At 39.0% G+C, this 12,969-nt stretch overlaps 1 protein-coding gene across 1 annotated transcript; it reads right to left on the bottom strand.

Moving 5' to 3' along the window:
* Positions 1-2,352: 2,352 nt before the first annotated feature.
* On the bottom strand, positions 2,353-9,444 carry LOC116704230 (probable global transcription activator SNF2L2). The gene is made up of 6 exons (XM_032539538.1): positions 9,134-9,444; positions 6,714-6,943; positions 6,252-6,357; positions 3,834-3,935; positions 3,346-3,490; positions 2,353-3,218 (listed from the first exon to the last, which is right to left on the bottom strand). The coding sequence occupies exons 1-6, from the start codon at positions 9,227-9,229 to the stop codon at positions 3,085-3,087; spliced, it is 813 nt and encodes a 270-aa protein (XP_032395429.1). The 5' UTR covers positions 9,230-9,444; the 3' UTR covers positions 2,353-3,084.
* Positions 9,445-12,969: the final 3,525 nt, after the last annotated feature.

Below are 12,969 nucleotides of genomic sequence, written 5' to 3'. Positions count from 1 at the left end.
TACCTAACAAGTAGATTTAAGAGACAATCATCAAATGTCAAAAGGTTTTGGCTGCTTATGCACCTCATGGATTCTTTTTTTTGTGATCAAATTTTTATATATTTAAGGAACAAACAGTGAAAAACAATACACTGAGATGGAGAATGCGTCCCAGGGCCCAAAAAAATAAATATAAAAGATAAAAACAAAAACGGAGAGGAAAGATGGGAGGGAGACAAAACAACATACGCAGAAACAGGCGCACACACACAGACAGACAGGACTAGGGACCAAACACCTGCGCAAGTTAGAGGTCCATTAGAGGCCCTCACAGATTCAGCCATTTTCTGCCAGGTGTCCAGAGTCTTTCCCGGTGTTCATGGAGAGTTCCATATATACTACATCCAGAAAGGAAAGGATCCACGTGCGTTTACGCAGGTTGTGAGGTGGTTTCAAATGGTTTGCAATCATTCTTTTTGCAGCTGTAAGTCCAACAAACACAGCACGTTTCTGAGTGCCAGAGAGCTGGAAGGCTGACGGGTCATTCAGAATCAAGACATTAACAGTAAGAGGCACAGTAACATTACAAGGTGAAAATATTGGATGCAAAATTTTTCCAGAACTGACCAATGGGAGAGCACTCCCAGAACATGTGTAGATACGTACCTTGTGTTTTTATTGGGCAGAAAGTGTACAAAGGGCTGTTAAATATTTTCATGTGGTGCATTTTCACGCAGGGTATAAATACAATTGTAGTTTCCGAAATTGTAATCTGTTGGTCTGGATTGCATGATACTTCTGGAATGCTAGACCTTACATCATCGAGGCCAGCTATCACTAAGAACTGATAAAGCCTGGATACTATACCACAGTTTTTAGCCTGCACAGTAAACAACTTCCGGATATAATGGATGGGCAAAGGCCTCTGCCAGGGGACACTGCATGCCTTGAGGGCTGATCTTAATTGAAGTTAAAAGAAAAAAGATGAACGTGGAAGATTGAATGAATTTTGTAAGTCAGAGAAGCGTAACAAGCCAACCTCTGCAAAAATGTCTTAGACAATGAACTCCCTTTTGTTTCCATTGTGGGGCTGTTATCGGCCTCCCACCAATCAGGAGTGCCGTATTATTGAATAATGGAGGGAAAATGTACCAGTTACAAGCTATAAGCCAGTATGCCAATTTAAAAAAATTTGATAAGATGAGAGATAATCGGGCCAGAGCGTAGCTGGGGCTGTTTATTAGAAACGTTGGCAAAAAGAATGTCATTTAGGGACCTAGGCTCTGTCACATCACTCTCTAAGGTACACCAACAAACAGATGTATCTGGATTAAACCAGGTGAGGAGGGGTCTTAAGACCAAGGACCAGAAATAATGTTTGAAGTTGGGACCTGAAAGACCATCATCCTTTCTCCTCCTGCGAAGCCTGATGAGCTTCCATACTCCTTGCACAATGATAGAAGGTGAGGGAGGGACTGAGATGGGGTTTCTAAAAAGATTGTTTTCCACCTTAATTACCTGATTGAGTTCACCTGGCCACTCCTTATTTAAACACTACATTCCTCCTCAGTCAGTCTTTTCCACACCTTCACATGGGTCGGCAGCTGGAAAGATGAGTTTTACTTCGTACATTGTTTCTTGATGACGTTATTTATCTAGTTACTTCATGAACATGTGAGAATATTGACTTAAGTTCTGATTTCTATTTGTTTCTTCCTAGATTCTCCGACCCATGTGTGTCTGTCTGTTCGGATATGTTATACATCATCACCTCATTCAGTTTTATTAAATAAAACTTCTGTTGAATGGACAAAACTTCTCTGTGGCTCAACTCATGCATTCTGACCGATGCTGCATGACGATGGCAACCAACCTCAAAAACTGATATACAAATAGTTTCAAGCTGACCTTTCATTTGGAAGTGCTGTGCGAAACGTGTCATGTTTTCTTTTTATCAATGGCTGCATTTATAGAAAATGAATGTGGTAAAGACATACATGTAAGGTGATGCTATTGCATGTGCTTATAAAAAATACTTGGTGCCAACCAAAAGTACAATTAACAGTTCTCTTGCACCACCTATTGGCACCTTGTCAAAAATACATATCACACACAGCATTGACACTGTGTTGGACTGAATAATTGCTATATTCAAACAGAAAACCTGCCCAACCATGTTTTGTCAACACTCTTTTTATCCTAGGATGACTTCCTTGTTCTGCTAATAATAATAATAATAATAATAATAATAATAATGACAATCCCCAAGCAGTGAGACTTTTGGTAAAATTTATTCTGCAAGTGTTTAAGTGATACATATTTCCAAGGATTGTCTTAACAATGTCTTCCACCCCCCTCCCCCCAACAACCAGGAGAAATTTAGATTTGAATTACTTTTCACACAAACTGTACAACATGTGAATATACTGTAGCACGAGGGATAAAAATGTTCAACTTGAGTACCCTTGATTTCCCCCAATCTTATTCTATCAAGAATCAGAAACAGACAAAAGTATCAGTACTAGAATGTATCAAGTGTCTTTGAATTCCCACTGCCACTCTTTTTTTTTTTTAAATTAGTTTTTATCAAAGATGTATCATCTCTAAAATCACATTCAGAGATTTTACAGTGTTCCTTTGTTCTCGTTTCCATTAAAAACACCTTTCTGTGTGCTTCAATTCTCACGCCGTGAACACATCAACGTTGTCACCAGTGGGTGCCACTCCGGAGGAGCCGACTTCAGGAGAGACACATCATGCTCCAAGACATATGAAGGCATTTCATACAATCAAATATATTGATTTTTAAAAACAGTCAGTGAAACTGTTGTTTTACATCATATCTGCAGAAGCAATCACAGAAACTAAAGCAGATAAAATGAGATATATAATAAAAGATCAGCTAAATGAAAAGAACAGCACTATGTGCAGCGAAACGTGTTTGAGTAGCATCCAAAAAAAATGTTCCATGAGTGGCTCTCTTTGAGTGGTCCTTCTCATTTTATTTTCCATTCTTTTGCTAAGAAAATGAAGGAACAAATTAAAAGGAATGCGGTAGAGAATAGACATGAACCTGAATACAAAAAACATGGCTGGCCCTTCAGTTCAACCTTCATCTTTTGTGGTGTTATCCTCTAGATCCTCATCACTGTCTAAATCACTGTGGAGCCTCTTGGCCGTGGTATTTCTGCTTCTTCCCTCCTCATTCCCCTTCTTGAGTTGGACTGGTAATGGTTTCACTGGTTAAAAAAACAAACAGAGTAGGGTTTTTAAGCCCAGAGTGTGTGTCCTCATCTTCTTTTTGCTTTCAATGGGTCACTTCTAGAAAACCACCACCCCTTCTGATATTTGTATTTTAACTCTCACCTGCTGATCGAACAAATTGGTCTTCAGCTCCACCGCCATTATCGCTGTGACTGGCGCTTACCGTCTCTTTCTGTTCCTCGTCTGTGACAATTCGCTGTCTGGCGCTCTCAAAAACAGACTTGATGACAATTGAATCCTCGTAGATCTGACAGACAGACAGACAGATTTTTATTGATGCCAAAATGGGAAATGAAGGTGCTACTGCAGCGCATTTTCAGACACACAGCACACATACAGTTACACATGACATAATAAATAGGAATGAAATAATAAATAGGATAGAATACAAGAACAAATATTAAAAAAATGAAGATAAGAATACAAACTGGAGAATGTAGAAACATATAGTGGGGATGAACATGTACAGCTACTTACTTACTGCTTACAGTAAAACAAACCTCCAGTAACAGCATGTGTTCATCACTACATCAACATCCAAACTCATTTATGACTACAGTCATGGAATGGAAAAATTCCTTGGGGTTCACCTGAGATCCCTCCAGATTATAGGTCTGAGCATTGTGACACAGGAGGAAAATATCCTTCTCCAAATCCGCCACAGTTCTGTATTTGTGATTACGCACACGTTCCTGTGAAGCAAAGGGTCGGTATCAAAACCTCAACGTGATAAATAATCAGCAATTAAGCATTAAATAAGTCCCAGGAGATGGTACGCTTCTTGAACATATTTTCTTTTGTTTCTTGTCGAGAGTTACAAGAGTGTCAGTAATCTTCTCATCTAACTTTCAAAAAGAAAGCTAAAATGCATATTTTCCAAACGCCCAACTATTCCTTTAACCCAGGGGTGTCAAACTCATTTTAGGGCCACATACTCCTAATTTGATCTGTGCGTGAAGTAGGCCAGACCAGTAAATCACACGTTTCTTGTCAGCCTGATGTTTGCAATGGCAAGTTTCTGTTCTGTGTTTCTGCTCCAACAGCGTTCTAAGGCCATTGTAGGAAAAAAAATTACAAACCCGGGGGAGAGGGCTAAAATTCCAAGAAAAAACTAAAAAAAGATTAAGGTTGGGAATTTACGGAAAAAGAACTCTGATGTACTCTGAGATTAAAGTGGTACATTTAGAATTGGAATGAATTACTTCTCAACAATTTTCACACTTTGGAAAGTCATCCAATAGGCCTGATTGGACCCTTTGGTAGGCCAGTTCTAGCCCACGGGCCGTATGTTTGACACCCCAGCTTTAACCTTTTTAAGTCTCAAGTTGTTTACAGTGGAGCACAAAGTGGAGTGGATGCTTTAAGTCATGTGAGATAAGGCAAGTTGCTGCAGAATGTCAGAGAAGTCAGTCAATCTATGATTTTATCAACAATTCCACCTCTGATTTTATGATTTATTTGAAATCTGACATGTTCAGTTCCAAGTCTTGACAGCAGGGACCACTTTGGTCTGATTGTGGGGGTAACAATAATTTGGGGAAGGACATGTGACGGTGTTTTTTTTTTTTTGTAATTGTCAACAAATTCTATGAAAAGACCAAAACCAACAATTTTGAGTCAATCCCACTGTCCTGCTGCAGTAATTACCTACTAGAGCACCAAAGTGTATTTATCTGCCACTGGAAACAGTTCTTGTACTTACTTATATTAAGTAACGTTTGCTGAAAAACTACAAATTTAAGATCACTTGTACTCTGCTGCAAGGACTAGATTGATTCTGATATATATTTTTTAAACTTTAAAGAACACAATTTTTATTAACAGCATTTTGAAAAGGAAACTGCCTCAGTGTTATGTGGACAAAGTGTATTTTACTGCTTTCAGGTACATTAAGACGAGAGGGTGCGGATGATTCGGGGTGTTTTCATATGAAGTATGATTGATTTGTACCACACCCGAGTATGATTATAGTACAACTATTTAATGGAATGATATAAAATTTGGTACAAACATTCATGGTCCACAGAGGCTGAATCCTAATGACCCCAGTGATCCCCCAACCCTTCCGATATCACCACTATAAGAAGGCCGATAGGCGTGTGTTGCTGCCCAGTTCTAATTTAAATGGAAGATTTCAATATGAAATAGCCATCTTAACAAAGGCTTTTAATTTTTTTCCACAAGAAGAGTGCCTGGATTCTTTTTTGAGGTTTTTGTTCTCCTCCCGAAGAGCACCTTCATTTGTTTTGAACTTATGAACACTCCAGAGTTTTATTTTCATTGGTTTCATTTTCTTCCTAAGAACCACCATGAGGTTGAGATATTTGAGTGTCTTGACTCCTACTACTACTACTACTACTACTACTACTACTACTACTACTACTACTACTACTACTAATGATGAATTACCACGAGCTTTGATACAAACATTCACATCTCCTCAGGATAAACTAAATAATACAGTATGTATTAAAAAAACTACACTTTACTCAATGGATATTTATTTGGATAATCCGAAGTGGGCCAACATATTATTTCTTAGAATTACCCACTTCGGATTATCCAAATAAATATCTTTTGAGTTTAAATGTAAACATTACATTTTTAATATAAACTATTATTTAGTTTATTTTGAGGGGATGTAAATGTTTGTATCAAAGCTCATGGTAGTTCCTCCAACAGTAGCAGTTAACCAACAAATGTCAACCTCATGGTGGTGCTTAGGAAGAAAATAAAAAAAAATGTAAATAAAAGTTCAAAACAAATGATGAAGGTGCTAATATATGAAAAAAACATCAAAGTTTCACAACTAACTATACTTACATTAAAGGTTTTTTTTCTTGGCACCGCACGTAACCGTCTTTTAAAGAATGAATCCATTGGAGTTTGTTATATATATATATATATATATATATATATATATATATATATATATATATATATATCTTGTAACTCTCGACAACGGTGATCTCTGTATGGGAGTTCTGAGGGTGTTCAGTGACACGTACCCTGATCCTTCTGAAGTCGACAGGCTTCCGAATCAGCTCATAGTACTCAGGAACCTCCTTTTTAGAGGGAAGCTGCACAAAACCTTTGCTGATCTGTCGACCCAACCTGGAAGAACAATGTGACAGTTGGATCAAGATGTCAGTAAACTATTGACATCTTGGACTGAACTTTTGCAGGTAACTATTTAATTATACATTTATAGTTGGGTTTTTTTGTTAGATCAATGTGCTTGAAAAATAAATGAATGCATGAAAACTGAAACTTTTGTTCAGTATTTGGGGGAAATAAAATAGTGAATGAGTGTTCACATAAGGAGTATTTTGATATCTATTACATAATGGGAGGGCCCTTGGTTTCTCACTGTTGGGAGATTTCTGTGACAGCCGCCAGTTCATGTATTTGGACTTACAATTGGTTGCATCATTGTCATGACACAATCCACAGATAGTGAGTGGCCTCACCCGTCCTTGTAGTTGATGACCATATCCACCAGTGTGCTCAGTGTTCTGGTGAGTTCAGGTGGGTTTGGAGGCAGTTTCTCAGCAGGTGGGCGTCCTCGCTTCCTTTTGACCTTTTCGCCAGTGTCCTGGCCGGCCTGCAGTTCTTTCTCCCCATGGTGTTCACTTTTACGCTTTTTCAGACTGATGTCCTCTTCCATCTCCTCCAGGGAACCGTTCTCTCCTGCCTCAGGCTGCAAGAAGAGGGAGCGACATCTAACAAACTCAAACTTATAGCGGGAGAGTAAGTCAAATGACACCTTGTGGTATTAAAAATATGTACTGTGTTTATTGTACACACAAAGCCTATCATGTCCTTCCTTTGTTTTTCAGTTTATACCTCAGCATTACAATAACAGCTGGGGACTGGGAGCAAAAAAAAAAAGAACTGTGACTTATTTCCATTCCAAATTCTTTTTTTTTTATGAGGGGTGACCTCTAGCTCACCCGGTAGGAGCCTTTTGCTCTTTCCTTGTTTTCGCCCTTTGCTGTGTGTCATCCCCCATCTCTCTTCCACCTTTTCTGTCTATCCACTGTCACTATCAATTATATAATTTTGAGGGGGCTTTTCCTCCTTTAACTTTTGACATGACACTTAGGTGAGAAAAGAAATTGTCACAGGTTGGATTTGAACCTTGGACCTATGCATCAAGGCATGAACCTCTCAATACATGTGTGCCTGCTCTACCTCCTGGCCACCCTGGCCACAACTGTCACTATCTATTAAAGGGAAAAAATGCCCCAAAAAATTATCTTTAAAAAATGGCCATTTTGGATGCTCAGAAACTGCTATACACACACACACACACACTATATATATATATATATATATATATATATATATATATATATATATATATATATATATATATATATATACACATTTTAACATTAATTTACCACCTAGACATAAACCTGAAGTAGGCCTACTTCAGACAGCCATCTATAGAGTCCGTCTTAAACCCTCAAATTACATAAACACTCACAGCTAATTAGCAGTACTGACTGGAGATTTAGCATTTGTAATTACTGAGTAAGGTTTTTGTATTATGAAAAAAGCATGTATTTATTTATTTATTACAATAGCCTATGAATTTTCATAGACACAAGCGACACGACTGCTGTGCTGTCTCTGCAAATTTAGGACAGATTGTTTTATCTGGAGGCTTTGATGTCAGATGATTATGGAGGGGAGGCAGCATTCTTTTTTAAATGCATAATGAATGTGAACACATTTGAAGAAGCCATGTTTAAAAAGCTAATAGGCCTTTCATGCAATAATTAATAAGCCATATTTTCCTGGTTTAGCAACAAAAGAAATGAGATGGAAACAGGACTGTAGGTGTGGGGTGTTGGAGAGGGGTGCCTGCTGCATCCTGAGTTATTTTGAACCAATTGATCGCTTCTTTTTCAAATATCTGCTGCAATCACAAAGGCAATTAGAGGCCAGAAACATGAGTATGCATGCAGCAGCAGCTCCTGCAGCAGCAGCAGCAGCAGCAGTCGGAGAGGGGAGGAAATAGAGGAGGCATGCTGTCCAATCCGAACTGACTATTGATGCATCAATAACACAGGCTCATAGAGTACACACACCAGCATTCAAATCATATAATAAAGCTTGATGTGAAAATGTCAAGGACAAAGATGAAAGGATGCTGAAATATTGCGTGTTGCACACAGCACCATGCAAAATGATTACTGAAAACAATCATATTATTATTATTATTATCCAAGCATAAAAAATACTGATGGCAAACGCTGAAAAAAAACCCGCATGCTTATCTATCCGAATCAAAAACACATGGCAGAGAATTAAGTTAGATGAGAGGAGACAACAACACTACAATAGAAATCCTTTCCATCATAGCCCGGCTCAAATGAAGGCTTTAAAAGCCCCGCTGCTCTGTCTCTAAGGGGCTACAATCGTTCCAGCGGAATACTGGAGGGATAGAGGGTAATCCTCAAAGATGTAGGGTATGTAACACCGCGGAGAGCTGCCTGATTGACTGTACGTGTGTGAGCGGTAGGGTGTCAGTGTGTGTGTGTGTGCATATGTGATGATCCATGCCTGTGTTATGTCCTAACAAGCCTGACTAATCTAGCAAAGATTCCCTCTCATCTGTCACAAAACACACCTACACACCCCCTCTCTCCCCCTGCTCTCCCTCACAACCACACACACACACACACACACACACACTTACACAGACAGACAGGAATAAACTCACAGAGATCTACTCGATCTCTTTCCCTGGCGCGCGCGCGCACACACATTCACATTCAAACGCACACACGTTTTTTATCCATCTCTTCCTCTCTTCCCATGCGATGTAGCCTGGCTGAATCCTGAGCCTGAGAAGAAAGACATGGAGGAGGATATTTACCTGACTGCAATCTGCAGGCTGGCTATCGGGATCGGCTGCAGCTGTGGGGGAGAGAATTAGCAAGCCAGCATAGCGGCGAGCTGCTAGTCTCTTCATCAGCTGATCACTCAGAAGCAGAGCCCAGAAGGGGGGAGAATAAAAGCGCTATGTTTTCATATACAAATCAATGGTCCGGGGGAAAATAGAAATGCCATGTACCCATCTCCTGTCTGCAGCTCTCCGGAGTCTTTTTCCTGACTCTGGAAGGCCCGGAGCTTGTCTCCCTCTGCATGTTTTTAATATCGACTGCTGCCAGACGTTTTCCCCCCTCTTCCTACCCTGCTGTTAAAGTTTTTGGGTCCATTTTTTTTTTCTTTTTTTATTTTTCTTTTTTTTTTTAAATGTTGCTTTGCATTTCAGAGTGTAGCTGCGGTATTTCAACCGGCCTACTGGAGAGATCTTATAGGAACATAAATCCAGTCTGCTGCAGCAACAGACATTCAAACATACTGTGTTTGTGTGTGTGTGTGTGCGTGCGTAAATGCCGAGGGTCGCGTCCCCTTCACTATAGAATATGCAACCAACTTCATTTCTGTGCCAAGACAGCAACACCATATATCCACAACAAGCTGTAGCAATGGCAGGGATAACACAGTAGACTTTCTCTAGTTTAGGCTGCTTTTCAAACACATCTGGTTTCTGTGAATAATTTAGCCCCCCCCCCCTAACGTGTAGAAAAAAGGCTGCTGGAAGAAAGCAAAACAATGTCAGAACTCACACCACGGGAAATTAAAGATAGGGCCTACACAAGAAACAGGATAGAAATAAAAAGGTCCTGTTCACAGAGTGCTGCCCTTTTGTATAATGCAGAGACTTGTGTGGCTTGGACTGGAATTTAATGGAACCAGAGAGAAATGGCGACGCACATGAGGTAAACAGGCAATCCACAGTAGTGCTGTCATGCCACCAGTTAGGCTAAGTAGATCTTCTAGCAGCTGGCAGCCAAGGCCATTTGTCATACTTAACTTTTGCAGTGTATTTCTTACTCTTATAGCTCTACTGTAGCGAGCCTTCAGGTCTGTATACCAAGATAAAATGCTTTAAGCACACAGTTTCAATACAACTGTATTAGACACTCATAACTTTGTACATAAATCCCCTGAGAACTTAGATATTTCAAATTGTATTTCTTTATCACATTAATTTTAAGGACTGAATATGTAACAATCAAAATAAAAGTTTGAGAGAGAGAAATCCTGATTGATAGGTGCCTGGGAATGTGTGACATCACGTTTTTTCAACTAAGCCCCGCCCACTTCAAACCACTGGTAAAAGCACTGACAAAAACATAAACACAGAAATTTCTCATGTAAAGGCAAACCATTCTGCAAATAAATTGTTAAATATCAACTTGATTTCGTAAACATTTTGTTTGATAGCAAGATGAATACTGTAATAAATACTTGTGCGGTTACAGGACACAGGAATTTATCAGCAGGGAAATTAATTTAAATACCTTTGCAGTTTCTATAAGTGATAAAAGCTGATGTTGATCATGTTAAACATTTTTATTAATATACCTGTCTGTGTTTTATTGCTACTGACCATTCCAAACCCAAATGATATCATATTATCAAAGTATGTTGTTAGGAGTGGTATTGAAAAGTAAGGAGAAAAGCTTTCGAGATCTGAAAGGACCAAAGGTACATTTGCATTTACTATGCTATTTAGCGCTGTGCAGCTAACAGGATAATTAGCCTTCAAGACTGCAAACTGATGTTAGTGCACTTCCATTTACATAAATGGAGAGCTAATGGTATTTTGGTGAATTAATGCAGACATAGAGGGTCTGACATGTACATTTCTCCCTTAAAGCAGAACACAGCATGTGATTTACAGGAGACATAGCAGACAAAAAAAATGCAATTTAATACAAGTTGAAATCGAATAGACAGTAAACTGTAATGGGAAACGATAGGAGGATACATTGTGTCTTGTATCACTGAAACACTATTTCTTAATGGTATGTTTTTTGACTAAGAGTACAGTGGGATTATCCTTGGATGTCAGTTTCATATCACAATTATTCTTGTCTCGAAAATTAAAAAAGAAGGGAGGCCTAAATATTAAATATATGTTAAATATATAATTTTTTTTGAAGATTGCTCAAATGAAAATCTACTTTTTAAGTAATTATGGTGTAGTGAAGTTTCTATGCCAATGCAAAGTATGTTATTTTAATATTATGTTCCCATGGACCAATTGCTCAAAACTGCTGATTGTTACCATGGCAACTGCAAATTTTGATGGTGGATCTTGTATATCAGTGTTTTTTTATTGCTGTTGCTAGGAAATGACTCAGAGTGCTCTCTGCACAAGCTCTCAGTAATGCGACGCAGTAACACTGAGTGTGTGTGTGTGTGTGTGTGTGTGTGTGTTGGGGGTTCACTGGGAGGATGACAACATCAAATTGTGGTTTGTGTAATATAGTCAATGTTTTGTTTTTTTGTCTCTATATGTCCTTTGTTCTCCATTCTTCTTGTTTCTGTCTGTTCTGATGTGATCACTGTTCTTGTCCTTGTTTCTCTGTATATAGCCTGTGTATAGTGTATTTGTATGCATTTATTCTTTTTTTGTGTACCATCAACCTGCCAGTGGGTCTGCAGATGGAAATCAGCCTAAGGCTACAATCTGGCATATTTACATTTGTGAAAATGTTCATTAATATGTATTGTCTCCTTTTGTTTTTCTCAAATAAATATCATTTCACACATCTTTCCATCTTTTCATGAAAAGATTTCTATCTTCGGCACCCAAGCATCACTTTCAAAACCTTTCCAAATAAGCAAAATGTAAATCATACAGAGAGACAAACAAGGGGACAGACACACAACCCACCGCCATGTCAGTGTTTCAATAGTCTATAGCAACAATGTTCCACTTCCGGGATTGCTCCGGTGCTGCCGGAAATTCTGCCTGATGTCTCTCATTTAGACTGGATATCCGTTGCCTTAGGCTTCCTTGGTGTTGGCGTTCTAAACTCCCATGGCTTCATGAGGACTGTGGTTGACTGTTCCTCAGATCTCTGCAGGGTAAATCCAGACAGCTAGCTAGACTACCTGTCCTATCTGAGTTTTCTGTTGCACGACTAAAACAACCTTTGAATGCACGCGTTCCACCTAAGCAAGTTCCTTCCTGAGGCTATTTTGCAAAGGCACCCTTGCTCCGTCTCTTAGCGACATCTAAGACGATTGTGATTGGTTTAAAGAAATGTCAGTAAACCAGAACATGTTTTTCTTCCATCCCGGAATGCTGTTTGGACTAGCCAGACCCTCCTTGGGCTCTCATTCTATGATTTCAATTCATACATTTTCATTCACCACTAGTGTTATGTAAAATCAGACAATGATAGTCTCCTTTTCCTAAGTCCTATTCATTAAAACAGTATGGGCGGTACTAGGGCTCAGATTATTTTGAATGTTTGATAAATTCTTCATAGCTTACTCACAGCTGAAATTCAGGTTTTTAAATGTTGCAACAGTGGGAGCATGGATGGAGCCAAGCACACTTTGATAAGGTCACAAAGCCAACTAAGAATGAGGCAGTCGTTTATATTAGTCTTCTGAAAAGATGTTCAAAATTGAATGCCTCTTGCTGCCCTATCCTTATGAAATAGTCAATTAAACTCATTTAAAAAATAACAAACAGGGTGTTTTGATTGAGGGAAGGGAGGACCCAAACACAGAGATGAGGGAGGCAGGCGGGAGAGGTTAAACAAGGATTTATTCATACCAAGAGTCCAAAGAAAACACAGGGGGCCAAAATACAAAAGCCAAATCAAAAATGCAAAAATCAAA

Source organism: Etheostoma spectabile, chromosome 16 (genome assembly GCF_008692095.1).
Source record: "Etheostoma spectabile isolate EspeVRDwgs_2016 chromosome 16, UIUC_Espe_1.0, whole genome shotgun sequence".
NCBI classification, from domain to species: Eukaryota; Metazoa; Chordata; class Actinopteri; order Perciformes; family Percidae; genus Etheostoma; species Etheostoma spectabile.
This window is presented reverse-complemented; position numbering and strand designations above follow the sequence as displayed.